At 43.6% G+C, this 15907-nt stretch overlaps 1 protein-coding gene across 1 annotated transcript in view; it reads left to right on the plus strand.

Moving 5' to 3' along the window:
• LOC139366647 (patched domain containing 1) overlaps positions 1 to 15907 on the plus strand; it is a 71114-nt gene that overhangs the window by 26468 nt on the left and 28739 nt on the right. The window contains exons 5-7 of the mRNA XM_071104322.1: positions 3645 to 3879; positions 5174 to 5378; positions 5461 to 5699. Coding sequence (XP_070960423.1) covers positions 3645 to 3879; positions 5174 to 5378; positions 5461 to 5699 — 679 coding nt within the window. The remainder of the gene's footprint in view (positions 1 to 3644; positions 3880 to 5173; positions 5379 to 5460; positions 5700 to 15907) is intronic.

The raw sequence follows: 15907 nt of genomic DNA on the forward strand, positions 1-15907 counted from the left end.
CTGCACAGCCAGACATGACACAGCAGTGGTAGGCCTGATCACTGACAATGATGAGACAGCCTATAGGGAGGAGGTCAGAGACCTGACCGTCCCTCAACGTGATCAAGACAAAGGAGATGATTGTGGACTACAGGAAAAGGAGGACCGAGCACGCCCCCATTCACATCGAAGAGGGTGTAGTGGAGCAGGTTGAGGGCTAAAGTGCTAAATTAACATGGTCAAAGCACACCAAGACAGTCGTGAAGAGGGCATGACAAAACCTATTCCCCATCAAGAGATTGAAAAGATTTGACATGGGTCCTCAGATCCTCAAAAGTTTTTACAGCTGCACCATCGAGGGCATCCTGACGGGTTGCATCACTGCCTGGTATGGCAACTGCTTGGCTTCCGACCTCAAGGCACTACAGAGGGTAGTGTGTACGGCCCAGTACATCACCGGGGCCAAGCTTTCTGCCATCCAGGACCTCTAATACCAGGCGGTGTCAGAAGAAGGCCATAAAAATTGTCAGACTCCAGCTACCCTAGTCATAGACTGTTCTCTCTGCTACCGCACGGCAAGCGGTACCGGAGCGCCAAGTCTTGGTCCAAGAGGCTTCTAAACAGCTTCTACCCCAAGCCATAGGACTCCTGAACAGCTAGTCAAATGGCTACCCAGACTATTTGCATTCCCCCCCCTCTTCTACGCTGCTGCTACTCTGTTATTATCTATGCATAGTCATTTTAACTCTACCTACATGTACATATTACCTCGACACCGGTACCCCCTGTATATATCCCGCTATTGTTATTTACTGCTGCTCTTTTAATTATTTGTTTTTCTTATCTCTTACTTTTTTTTAGGTATTTTCTTAAATCTCTATTGTTGGTAAAGGGCTTGTAAGTAAGCATTTCACTGTAAGGTCTACATCTGTTGTATTTGGCGCATATGACAAATACAATTTGATTTGATTTATATCCAGTCAGTAACAACACATTTTTTTCCAATATTGATCAATGTTAGGGTTTAAAGCTCTGTTGTTGAGAGTGAGGTATGGTATTTAATGGGTAGTATAGTGACCGTACACACACACAAGCGCTGGTAGATGCAGCATTCCAAGGTGTGTGATAACTCCGCCCACACACTGTGAATGGTTTTGCTGTTTCCTAGTAACTGTAACCACGCACATGATCCCTATTGTCTTCTTGCCATGGAAAAAGAACAGAATGCTTCCTAATCTGTGGATACTTCTCCCAATACAGTGTTTGTACTGTATTATTGGACATATAGTATAATTATAGGAACATAATTATATACATACAGGTACATATGGTAGTAGGTAGATTATAGTATAGGTGCATACAGTGCATTCGGAAAGTATTCAGACCCGTTCCCTTTTTTCACATTTTGTTACGTTACAGCCTTGTTATAATATGTATTCAATAACTTTTTTCCATCATCAATCTACAAACAATACCCCATAATGACATCACAATACCCCATAATGACATCACAATACCCCATAATGACATCACAATACCCCATAATGACATCACAATACCCCATAATGACATCACAATACCCCATAATGACATCACAATACCCCATAATGACATCACAATACCCCATAATGACATCACAATACCCCATAATGACATCACAATACCCCATAATGACATCACAATACCCCATAATGACATCACAATACCCTATAATGACATCACAATACCCCATAATGACACCACAATACCCCATAATGACATCACAATACCCCATAATGACATCACAATACCCCATAATGACATCACAATACCCCATAATGACATCACAATACCCCATAATGACACCACAATACCCCATAATGACATCACAATACCCCATAATGACATCACAATACCCCATAATGACATCACAATACCCCATAATGACATCACAATACCCCATAATGACACCACAATACCCCATAATGACATCACAATACCCCATAATGACATCACAATACCCCATAATGACATCACAATACCCCATAATGACAGAGCAAAAACTATTTTTGCATATATATCTATTTTTTAAATGAACAGAAATACTTTGAAGTATTGAAGTATTCAGACCCTTTGCTACGAGACTCAACATGGAGCTCCGGTGCATCCTGATTCCATTGATGATCCTTGAGATGTTTCTACAACTGGTTTGGAGTCCACCTGTGATAAATTCAATTGATTGGACATGACTTAGAAAGGTAGACACCTGTCTATATAAGGTCCCACAGTTCCCAGTGCATGTCAGAGCAAAAACAAAGCCATGAGGTCAAAGGAATTGTCCGTAGAGCTCCGAGACAGGATTGTGTTGAGGCACAGATCTGGGGAAGAGTACCAAAACATTTCTGCAGCATTGAAGGTCCCCAAGAACACAGTGGCCTCCATCATTCTTAAATGGAAGAAGTTTGGAACCACCAAGACTCTTCCTAGAGCTGGCCGCCCGGCCAAACTGAGCAATCGTGGGAGAAGGGCCTTGGTCAGGGAGGTGACCAAGAACCCAATGGTCACTCTGACATAGCTCCAGAGTTCCTCTGTGGAGATGGGAGAAACTTCCAGATGGACAACCATCTCTGCAGCACTCCACAAATTAGCCAGACGGTAGCCACTCCTCATTAAAAGGCACATGACAGCCTGCTTGGAGTTTGCCAAACGCACCTAAAAGACTCTGACCATGAGAAACAAGATTCTCTGGTCTGATGAAACCAAGATTGAACTCTTTGGCCTGAACGCCAAGTGTCAGGTCTGGAGGAAACCTTTCACCTTCCCTACGGTGAAGCATGGTGGTGGCAGCATCATGCTGTGGGGATGATTTTCAGCGGCAAGGACTGGGAGACTAGTCAGGAATAAGGGAAAGATGAACAGAGCAAAGTACAGAGATCCTTGATGAAAACCTTCTCCAGAACGCTCGGGACCTCAGAATGGGGCGAAGGTTCACCTTCCAACTGGACAACGACCCTAAGCACACAGCCAAGACAATGCAGGAGCGGCTTTGGGTCTCTGAATGTCCTTGAGTTGCCGAGCCAGTGCCCGGACTTGAACCTGATCGAACATCTCTGGAGAGATCTAAAAATATCTGTGCTGCGAAGCTCCCCATCCAACCTGACAGAGCTTGAGAGAATCTGCAGAGAAGAATGGGAGAAATCCCCAAAATACAGGTGTGCCAAGCTTGTAGCGTCATACCAAATAAGACTTAAGGCTGTAATCGCTGCCAAAGGTGCTTCAACAAAGTACTAAGTAAAGGGTCTGAATACTTATGTAAATATGATATTTCAGTTTTAATAAAGGTGCACACGTTTCTAAAAACCTGTTTTTGCTTTGTCATTATGAGGTATTGTGATGTCATTATGGGGTGTTGTGATGTCATTATGGGTTGTTGTGATGTCATTATGGGGTATTGTGTGTAGATTAATTAACGATTTTAATCAACTTTAGAATAAGGCTGTAACATAATAAAATGTGGAAAAAGTCAAGGGGTCTTAATACTCTCCGATTGCACTGTATATTATATGCATACAGGTACTTCAATGTTCTAAAATAACAGCCTTGTTTCCTGTGTAAAGGCAGTGATATCGCTACTGATTGAATGGATTGGTAAAGAAACAGAAATAAATAATTTTCTCTCTCTTCAGCTCCATCGTGCTGTCGTTCAGCTCCAGGTTCCAGTGTTGGGGTTCAACTACTCTTTCTCCCACCTCTGTCTTCTCGACGACAAGAATACCTGCATCATCGATGACATCATCCGAGCCCTGGAGGACAGCCAATCAGCTCGCTTCGCTAACCGTTCTTCCCTTCCTCTGCGCTACCCAATCACACGTTTGGCTGACGGGCGGATGGCCTACATTGGTCACCAGTTAGGAGGGGTGTGTACTGTGTATTTTCATTGGTCACCTGTTAGGATGAGTGTCTGATTTGAGACTAGAGTTGCACAATTCTGGCAACTTTTCACAAAGTTCCCAGGTTTTCCTCAAATCCAAGTTGGAAGATTTCCAGAATCAGAAGGGAATCAGAAGGGAATGAGCAGGAAATAAGTCCTCCAACCAGGATTTCTGGACAACCTGAGGGGTATCCTACAAAGTAAGAGAGAGATACTCAGGGTTTTCTAAAGCTAACCGGCTTCAGTTAACTTCACATTCCATCCAAGTACTACCACGGTGGATATTGTTCGTGCTCCTGCCTCTGAATCTAGCAGGCTTGTAACTTTGCGTTAATGTCACACATGGCTAGTCGAACGCTCTTCTTTGAGACGATGCTAAAACATCAATCCATGGGTGATGTGTGCCACATTTTAATTTGTGCCGAAATCAAAATGAAAGAAAATGATCTTGCAAATTCAGCAGGTTATGGAGTGAAATGGACTTTCAGAAGTGCTTTTATTTATTACTTGACGTTATTGCCGTCTTAGGAGTGGGATAAAAGTTGCTTGTGCATTGATAAGCACACCAATCACTCCTATCTGTGGAACAGCTTGTTGCGTTGAGGCCATAGACATAATCCATAGAAGGGTTTTGGAACCTCTAAACCTGAGAATTTAACTGTTAAACTCATGGGTACACTAGCAATAGCTGTCAGTCCTGACTTGAATGGGAACTGCTATCAATGTCTATGGTTGGTTACGGCTGTTAGTTTGCCTTTAACAAATTTGAAAATATAATTGCGAGAAAAACATACAGTTTGGAAAGCAAATGTTTTCCTTACTAAATGTGTCATGTGATACATATTTTAATGACTTTTTTTTACACCCCCAAAAAACATTTGATTAATAAAATATTAAATAAGTAGTCTACCTCGAATGAAAGGGACGATGACACCATCTTTGCGAGAGGAAGGGAATCTAATTTCATTGGTCCTCAACTCGTGGCTCAGACACTTAATTCAGGATAAATGGAGTTAGCTCTGAATTAGCCTGCACCCGAGCAGGATAGTTCTGAAGGACTTGTTGCTATAGAAATGTACCTGGCTCTCTCCTCAGTGACCTCGCTAACTCCTCAAACCTGTTTCGTAGGATATCCCTTTTTGGGAAAGTTCTGTGAATTTTGCAACCTTTCTTCTGCTAACAACCCTTTACTGGCCCTGACAACCGCCCTCAGGTGACCTTTCCCTTCTTTAGATGTAGCCTTTCTTCTTTTCCAGGTGCAGGCGTGGGGGGCGGGGCCTGCAGTACAGGGTCCTGGGGGTGTGTCTGGTCGAGGCCAGGGAGTCCGCAGCGCTAGGGCTCTGCAGCTGACCTACTACCTGCAGGCTCGCGGCGCCCTGACAGACAGGGTGGCTAGCCAATGGGAGCAGGCGTTCTGTGGCGAGCTGGGCCGGTTTGGGGCGGGACACCCTGAACTGAGCTTATACCCCTTCACTTCATCCTCTCTAAGGTGTGTGTGTGCATCTGTGAGTGTGTGTGTGTGTGTCTCTCTCTTCACTCTACCCCTCTAACTCAGCCCTCTCTCCCCCCAGGACAGACTTCCAGGCGTCGTCAGTGCTGGCTCGGCGCCCCCTGCTGGCCAGTGTATGTGTGTGTTTGGTGTTAGCCGTGGGCTGTTGTTCTATGAGGGACTGTGTGAGAGCTAAACCCTGGCTAGGGCTTTTGGCTCTGCTGTCTATCGCCCTCTCTGGTCTCACTGCTGCTGGCATCCTTAACCTGACTGGAACCACTTACAACTCAACCTACTTGGGGGTACCATTCATACTGCTGGGTGAGTTATGACTATTTATCTACCTGGGGGTACCATTCATACTGCTGGGTGAGTTATGACTACCTACCTACCTGGGTGTACCATTCATACTGCTGGGTTTGTTATAACTACCTATCTACCTGGGGGTACCATTCGTACTGCTGGGTGAGTTATAAACTACCTATCTACCTGGGGGTACCATTCATACTGCTAGGTGAGTTATGACTACATATCTACCTGGGGGTACCATTCATACTGCTGGGTGAGTTATGACTACCTACCTACCTGGGGGTACCATTCATACTGCTGGGTTTGTTATAACTACCTATCTACCTGGGGGTACCATTCGTACTGCTGGGTGAGTTATAACTACCTATCTACCTGGGGGTACCATTTGTACTGCTGGGTGAGTTATAACTACCTATCTACCTGGGGGTACCATTCATACTGCTAGGTGAGTTATGACTACATATCTACCTGGGGGTACCATTCATACTGCTGGGTGAGTTATGACTACTTACCTACCTGGGGGTACCATTCATACTGCTGGGTTTGTTATAACTACCTATCTACCTGGGGGTACCATTCATACTGCTGGGTTTGTTATAACTACCTATCTACCTGGGGGTACCATTCATACTGCTGGAATGACTTTCATGACTGTCATGTCATGACTGTCATTTACAAAATAGCCTCCAACTCTCTACTCAGCAAATTGGATGTAGTCTATCACAGTGCCATCCGTTTTGTCACCAGTGCCCCATATACTACGCACCATTGCAGCCTGTATGCAAACCCACTGGCTCCAGGTCATCTATAAGTCTTTGCTAGATGAAGTCCTGCCTTATCTCAGCTCACTGGTCACCATAGCAGCACCCACCCGTAGCACGTGCTCCAGCAGGTATATCTCACTGATCATCCCCAAAGCCAATTCCTTCCAGTTCTCTGATGCCAATGACTGGAATGAATTGCAAAAATCACTGAAGCTGGAGACTTATTTCACCCTCACTAACTTTAAGCACCAGCTGTCAGAGCTTCTTACCGATCACTGCACCTGTACATAGCCCATCTGTAAATAGTCCACCCAACTACCTCATCCCCATATTGTTATTTATTTTTGCACCCCAGTATCTCTACTTGCACATCATCATCTGCACATCTATCAGGTAAGGTAAGGGAGGTAAGGTAATAAATAGGTAATAAATAGGCCAAATAGGCCATAGTGGTGAAATAATTACAATTTAGCATTAACACAAGTGATTTGATTTGATTTGATTTTGATTTGATTATCTTGGCCAGGTCGCAATTGTAAATGAGAACTTGTTCTCAACTAGCCTACCTGGTTAAGTAAAGGTGAAAAGAAAAAAAAAATATATATATATATATATATATATATATATATATATATATATACTGTCGTGTCTTTGGCTATGCCGGATTAAGTGATATGACATGCTATTCTATAAAATAATTTCTCCGTAATTAATATCACCTGATTGAGCTAATCATGTAAATGTAATTAAATAGACAGTCAGGGCACCACAAAATAATATTTATAGAGCTGTTATCTTCCGAATAAACTCTTAAAGACCTGGTAATATTTTACATCAATAGCAGTCAATATCAATCGTCATCTTAATTCAGTCTCATCTGAAAGTTGTAAATTCTTGGTTATCTGCACAAACCCCGGCTAACAAGTTGAATCAGCAATACAAAATTGGGTTTCATTATTTATTTACTAAATACCTAACTAATCACACAGAATTACACATACACATAATTAAATCATAACTTGATTACAAATTACGTCATAAAGGAAAACGTCCCTAGCGGACGGAATAGACATGACAGCTTGTTACACAAAATAAAAGGGCTGGGTTTGAGTGAAAGAGTGGGAAGACTGAGGAACAAAGACAAAGCTATGCTATCGTAAATACAGTATCTTATGCATTCTAAATTACCGCCCATTTGGAAAAGGAAAATGCAATAAATATTTACTCTGAGCTGCGCTTCGGTAGATTGGTGGTAGATGGAGTCCTTTGTCCTTTGAAGAATGTCTCTGGTGGTCAATTGGATACGGTGTAGTAACGTCGTTGTGTGATAGACGGGATACTCTGTCTGTTCCTTCCTAACCCTCATTTGCATCTGCTAGGAGGTATCACTTCTGTAGTGAATAAGAGTTCGAAGTTCATACCATTCGCAACCAAAGCTCACGCTGATGTTGGTTTCGTTCTGTAGTTATTATCTGAACCATTCTGACATCAGACCATCGTCCTCACATCCTCGGAACAGGAGGTTATATTGTTGTCCAGGCTTTATAAAGGAAGGGAGAGGAGGGCGTGTTTGAAAGGTTTTATAGCCCATGTCCCTTCACAGGGGCGGGCCACTGATTGAGCATAGCCCTAATTTATGAAATCCCGAATCTCACATTTTAGAAGCTAAAATCACATTTCATCCCATCACAAATAATTTCATATTCAAACATTTAAATTGAACAACAATTCCATGTGAATCCGATAACTCTGATGTGTAGACTTTCCACTGTAGAGTTTATGTCATCTTATCATTGATGAGAATGTCTCAGATGACAACCGAACTGACATCATCTTCATTAAGTACCACCGCATATGTTCAATTGGTCGGATTACCAGAATATAGTTAATTTCCCCCCACCTTCTGATGTTCCCAGAATCTCTGTTAACCAAGGGTTTTGCAAATGTAACATCAGTAGGGTAGAAAATGGAAAAGGGGGGGTAAAGATATTTATGACTGTCATAAACCTACCCTAACCTAAACCTAACCTAACCTAAACCTGCCAACGTCATGACAATACTGTATATATACACTGCTCAAAAAAATAAAGGGAACACTAAAATAACACATCCTAGATCTGAATGAATGAAATATTCTTATTAAATACTTTTTTTTCTTTACATAGTTGAATGTGCTGACAACAAAATCACACAAAAATGATCCATGGAAATCAAATGTATCAACCCGTGGAGGTCTGGATTTGGAGTCACACTCAAATTTAAAGTGGAAAACCACACTACAGGCTGATCCAACTTTGATGTAATGTCCTTAAAACAAGTCAAAATGAGACTCAGTAGTGTGTGTGGCCTCCACGTGCCTGTATGACCTCCCTACAACGCCTGGGCATGCTCCTGATGAGGTGGCGGATGGTCTCCTGAGGGATCTCCTCCCAGACCTGGACTAAAGCATCCGCCAACTCCTGGACAGTTTGTGCTGCAATGTGGCGTTGGTGGATGGAGCGAGACATGATGCCCCAGATGTGCTCAATTGGATTCAGGTCTGGGGAACGGGCGGGCCAGTCCATAGCATCAATGCCTTCCTCTTGCAGGAACTGCTGCACACTCCAGCCACATGAGGTCTAGCATTGTCTTGCATTAGGAGGAACCCAGGGCCAACCGCACCAGCATATGGTCTCACAAGGGGTCTGAGGATCTCATCCCGGTACCTAATGGCAGTCAGGCTACCTCTGGCGAGCACATGGAGGCCCCCCAAAGAAATGACACCCCACACCATGACTGACCCACCGCCAAACCGGTCATGCTGGAGGATGTTGCAGGCAGCAGAACGTTCTCCACGGCGTCTCCAGACTCTGTCACATGTGCTCATTGTGAACCTGCTTTCATCTGTGAAGAGCACAGGGCGCCAGTGGCGAATTTGCCAATCTTGGTGTTCTCTGGCAAATGCCAAACGTCCTGCACGGTGTTGGGCTGTAAGCACATCCCCCACCTGTGGACGTCGGGCCCTCATACCACCCTCATGGAGTCTGTTTCTGACCGTTTGAGCAGACACATGCACATTTGTGGCCTGCTGGAGGTCATTTTGCAGGGCTCTAGCAGTGCTCCTCCTGCTCCTCCTTGCACAAAGGTGGAGGTAGCGGTCCTGCTGCTGGGTTGTTGCCCTCCTACGGCCTCCTCCACGTCTCCTGATGTACTGGCCTGTCTCCTGGTAGCGCCTCCATGCTCTGGACACTACGCTGACAGACACAGTAAACCTTCTTGCCACAGCTCGCATTGATGTGCCATCCTGGATGAGCTGCACTACCTGAGCCACTTGTGTGGGTTGTAGACTCCGTCTCATGCTACCGCCAGCATTCAATAGTGACCAAAACATCAGCCAGGAAGCATAGGAACTGAGAAGTGGTCTGTGGTCACCACCTGCAGAACCACTCCTTTATTGGGGGTGTCTTGCTAATTGCCTATAATTTCCACCTGTTGTCTATTCCATTTGCATGCATATTGTCAATCAGTGTTGCTTCCTAAGTGGACAGTTTGATTTCACAGAAGTGTGATTGACTTAGAGTTACATTGTGTTGTTTAAGTGTTCCCTTTATTTTTTTGAGCAGTGTATATATATATATATATATATATATATATAGTGCTGGTTGAGTTATAACTACCTACCTACCTACCTGGGGGTCTCTCTCTCTCTCTCTCTCTCTCTCCTCATCTCTCTCTCTCTCCTCATCTCTCTCTCTCTCTCTCCTCATCTCTCTCTCTCTCTGTCTCCTCATCTCTCTCTCTCTCTCTCCTCATCTCTCTCTCTCTCCTCATCTCTCTCTCTCTCTCTCTCTCTCCTCATCTCTCTCTCTCTCTATCAGTAGTCAGGATAAGACCAAGATGCAGACAGCTAGAGTAACAGATGTATTTTGACCCAAACAGGGGGCAGGCAATATACATGTCATGGGCAGGCAGAGGTCTATAATCCAGGGCAGAGTCAATAAGGTACAGAACAGCAGGCAGGCTGGGGGTCAGGACAGGTAGAGGTTTGTAAACTGGTCAGAGTGGCAGGCAGGCTGGGGGTCAGGACAGGCAGAGGTTTGTAAACTGGTCAGAGTCAGGGAGATACAGAGTGGCAGGCAGGCTGGGGGTCAGGACAGGCAGAGGTTTGTAAACTGGTCAGAGTCAGGGAGATACAGAGTGGCAGGCAGGCTGGGGGTCAGGACAGGCAGAGGTTTGTAAACTGGTCAGAGTCAGGGAGATACAGAGTGGCAGGCAGGCTGGAGGTCAGGACAGGCAGAGGTTTGTAAACTGGTCAGAGTCAGGGAGATGCAGGCAGGCTGGGGGTCAGGACAGGCATAGGTTCGTAGACTGGTCAGAGTCAGGGAGATACAGAGTGGCAGGCAGGCTGGGGGTCAGTGCAGGCAGAATGGTCAGAACCGAGGAAACTAGGTAACAGAACTTGAGAAAGCAGGGAGATGGAAAAACAAGCTGGTAAGATCTGACAAGACAAGACGAACTGGCAACAGAGAACACAGGTATAAATACACAGTGGATAATGAGGAAGATGGGCGACACCTGGAGGGGGGTGGAGACAAGCACAAAAACAGGTGAAACAGATCAGGGTGTGACACTCTCTCTCTCTCCTCATCTCTCTCTCTCTCTCTCTCTCTCTCTCTCTCTCTCTCTCTCTCATCTCTCTCTCTCTCTCTCTCTCTCTCTCTCTCCTCATCTCTCTCTCTCCTCATCTCTCTCTCTCTCTCTCCTCATCTTTCTCTCTCTCTCTCCTCATCTCTCTCTCTCTCTCTCCTCATCTCTCTCTCTCTCTCTTTCTCTCTCCTCATCTCTCTCTCTCTCTATCAGTAGTCAGGATAAGACCAAGATGCAGACAGCTAGAGTAACAGATGTATATTGACCCAAACAGGGGGCAGGCAAAAGACATGTCAATGGCAGGCAGAGGTCTATAATACAGGGCAGAGTCAATAAGGTACAGAACAGCAGGCAGGCTGGGGGTCCGGACAGGCAGAGGTTTGTAAACTGGTCAGAGTCAGGGAGATGCAGGCAGGCTGGGGGTCAGGACAGGCATAGGTTCGTAAACTGGTCAGAGTCAGGGAGATACAGAGTGGCAGGCAGGCTGGGGGTCAGTGCAGGCAGAATGGTCAGAACCGAGGAAACTAGGTAACAGAACTTGAGAAAGCAGGGAGATGGAAAAACAAGCTGGTAAGATCTGACAAGACAAGACGAACTGGCAACAGAGAACACAGGTTTAAATACACAGTGGATAATGAGGAAGATGGGCGACACCTGGAGGGGGGTGGAGACAAGCACAAAAACAGGTGAAACAGATCAGGGTGTGACACTCTCTCTCTCTCCTCATCTCTCTTTCTCTATCATCATCTCTCTCTCTCCTCATCTCTCTCTCTCTCTCTCTCTCCTCATCTCTCTTTCTCTCTCTCCTCATCTCTCTCTCTCTCCTTATCTTTCTCTCTCCTATCACTCCCTCTCTCTCTCTCTCCTCATCTCTATTTTTTTTTTTACATTATTTTCCCAGACCCCACTTAGGCTGTTGGTGTATGTCATTACTCTCTCTTTCTCTTTCTCTCTCTCTTTCTCTCTCGCTCTCCGTATGTCCTCTGTTATTTCAGTCCCAACAGCAGCTCTCCTCCCACACATGACACTAATTACAGTGAGCATGTGCTTGTATATGTGTGTTTGTGCATGTGTGTGTCTGTCTGTCTCAAACATAGACTGCATTCCTGATAAATATAGAGAGAGACAGAGGATGTTTAGTTTTTGTCTAACCCTATGAATACATTGTGACGATGGAAGCTTCCAGTCCCTTCAACCCCTGAGCACCTCCCTACAAACACTTACTGTACTCCTTTACAATACACAGCTCTTGGAGAGAGGGAGAGGTTCAGACTACAGCGAATCTAAGTCCCCAGGCAGTCTACTTCCCCACTACTCTCTCTTTCGTCCACCTCTCCTCTCCCTTGCTCCCCTGTCTCTCTCTGATTTTTATCCAAAGTGACAGTAGTGTGTGCATACATTTTCATATGGGTGGCTCCAGTAGGTATCAAATCCACAATATTGTCTTTCCAAGCGGCATGGGCTACCAACTGAGCCACACAGGATAATGTCTGATAGGATGGTCAGAGACAGGATAATGTCTGCTAGGATGGTCAGAGACAGGATAATGTCTGCTAGGATGGTCAGAGACAGGATAATGTCTGCTAGGATGGTCAGAGACAGGATAATGTCTGATTAGATGGTCAGAGACAGAATAATGTCTGATAGGATGGTCAGAGACAGAATAATGTCTGATAGGTCACCTAGATTTGTAGTAGTAAAAAGCATTATCATAATCCTACACGCACACACACACACACACACACACACACAGAAAATAGATTATCTCAGAGCTTCACAGGAGGAGGGGGTCAGTGTCACTGATGAGTCACAGGTGCCATGGCAACCACAGAGGTGAAAGCCATCTGCCCCCCCCCCCCCCCCCCCCCACAAACACACCTCCCCCAGCACACACACACAGTAGCAGTGCGTGGGTAAAATCACTGGGGAAGCCAAGCCAGGATAAAAGCCATATGTGACCGACGGGCTCGATTCAGTCTTATGTAGGAACATTTCAAATTGTGTTTTTTTTTTACATTGGATAACAGTAGAGACTCAGCTACAAAATATGTGGCAGCATTCGGAATGTTGGATGAAAAGCATACCCAAATTAAACGACCTGCTACTCGGGCCCAGAAGATATGCTATGCATATAACTGGTATATTTGGATGGAAAACACTCTAAAGTTTCCAAAACTGTTAACCTCTCTGATCTCCCCATCCCGGATCCGGTATCAGGAATACAGACTCAAGCTCATTACCATAACGCAACGTTAACTATTCATGAAAATCGCAAATGAAATGAAATAAATATGCCATCTCTCAAGCTTAGACTTTTGTAAACAACACTGTCATCTCAGATTTTCAAAATATGCTTCTCAACCATAGGAAAACAATAATTTGTGTAAAAGTAGCTAGCTAGCGTAGCATTTAGCGTTAGCATTAGCGTTAGCATCCAGCACGCAACATTTCAACAAAAACATAAAAGCCTTCAAATAAAATCATTTACCTTTGAAGAACTTCTGATGTTTTCAATTAGGATACTCTCAGTTAGATAGCAGATGCTCAGTTTTTCCAAAAAGATTCTTTGTGTATTAGAAATAGCTCCGTTTTATACATCACATTTGGCTACCAAAAAAAAACGAAAATTCAGTCCTCAAAACGCGAACTTTTTTCCAAATTAACTCCATAATATCGACTGAAAACATGGCAAACGTTGTTTAGAATCAATCCTCAAGGTGTTTTTCACATATCTCTTCAATGATATATCGTTCATGGAAGCATGGTTTCTCCCCTCAATCAAATGGAAAAGTGCAAGCAGCTGGCAATTGCGCACCGAATTCCACGCAGGACACCAGGCGGACACTTGGAAAATGTAGTCTCTTATGGTCAATCTTCCAATGATATGCCTACAAATACGTCACAATGCTGCTAACACCTTGGGGGAACGACAGAAAGTGTAGGCTCATTCCTTGCGCAATCACAGCCATATAAGGAGACAATGGAAAACAGAGCTTCAGAAATTCTGCTCATTTCCTGGTTGACGCATCATCTTGGTTTCGCCTGTAGAATGAGTTCTGGGGCACTTACAGACAATATCTTTGCAGATTCTGAAACTTCAGAGTGTTTTCTTTCAAAAACTGTCAAGAATATGCATAGTCGAGCATCTTTTCGTGACAAAATATCGCGCTTAAAACGGGAACGTTTTTTATCCAAAAATGAAATAGCGCCCCTAGAGATCAAAGAGGTTAAAATAGTGTCTGTGAGTATAACAGAACGGATTTAGCAGACGAAAACCTGAGAAAAATCCATTCAGAAAGTAGTTTTCTTTTGGTTTTGTAGTTTTCTATTCAATGCCATTACAGTATCCATTGACTTAGGACTCCATTTGCAGTTCCTATAACTTCCACTAGATGTCAACAGTCTTTAGAAATCGTTTCAGGCTTGTATTATTATAAATGAGAGAGTAAGACCAGTAAGTGCATTTCTTGTTTACCTCTTATATTGACGGTTGAAATATTATAGATCATTTAGGCTAAAAAACAACCTGAGGATTGAATATAAACATCGTTTTACATGTTTCTATGAACTTTACGGATACAATTTGGATTTTTTTGTCTGGTTGTTTTGACTGAGTTTGAGCCTGTGGATTACTGAAGAAAATGCGCTAACAAAATTGAGGTTTTTGGATATAAAGAGACTTCATCGAACAAAAGGAACATTTATTGAGTAAATTAATGTCTTCTGATTGCCACCATATGAAGATCATCAAAGATAAGGGATTCATTTCATCTCTATTTCTGAGTTTTGTAACGCTTCTGCTTGGCTGGTTACTGTTTGTAATAATTTGTCAACTGGGCTATGTTCTGGGCTAGGTATGCTTTCGCGGAAAAGCATTTCATAAATATGACACTGTGGTTGGTTTAACAAGAAGTTAATCTTTAAACCTATGTCAAATATGTTTTCTTTTCTGAATTTTTATAATGAGCATTTCTATATTTGAATTTGGCGCTCTGCAATCTCACTGGATGTTGGCCAGATGGGACGCTAGCGAGGTTAAGAGCCAATCATCTCTTTAAGAATTCACATGTGAGGCCATGTATTAAACAGAGTAAGGTAGTGTCAAATCAAATCAAATCAAATGTTATTTGTCACATACACATGGTTAGCAGATGTTAATGTGAGTGTAGCGAAATGCTTGTGCTTCAAATCAAATCAAATCAAATTTTATTTGTCACATACACATGGTTAGCAGATGTTAATGCGAGTGTAGCGAAATGCTTGTGCTTCCAGTTCCGACAATGCAGTAATAACCAACAAGTAATCTAACTAACAATTCCAAAACTACTGTCTTATACACACAAGTGTAGGGGGATAAAGAATATGTACATAAAGATATATGAATGAGTGATGGTACAGAGCGGCATAGGCAAGATACAGTAGATGGTATCGAGTACAGTATATACATTTGAGATGAGTATGTAAACAAAGTGGCATAGTTTAAAGTGGCTAGTGATACATGTATTACATAAAGATGCAGTAGATGATATAGAGTATAGTATATACGTATACATACGAGATGAATAATGTAGGGTATGTAAACATTATATTAGGTAGCATTGTTTAAGTGGCTAGTGATATATTTTACATCATTTCCCATCAATTCCCATTATTAAAGTGGCTGGAGTTGAGTCAGTGTGTTGGCAGCAGCCACTCAATGTTAGTGGTGGCTGTTTAACAGTCTGATGGCCTTGAGATAGAAGCTGTTTTTCATTCTCTCGGTCCCAGCTTTGATGCACCTGTACTGACCTCACCTTCTGTATGATAGCGGGGTGAACAGGCAGTGGCTCG

The sequence above is a fragment of the Oncorhynchus clarkii genome, chromosome 15 (assembly GCF_045791955.1).
Source record: "Oncorhynchus clarkii lewisi isolate Uvic-CL-2024 chromosome 15, UVic_Ocla_1.0, whole genome shotgun sequence".
NCBI lineage: Eukaryota > Metazoa > Chordata > Actinopteri > Salmoniformes > Salmonidae > Oncorhynchus > Oncorhynchus clarkii.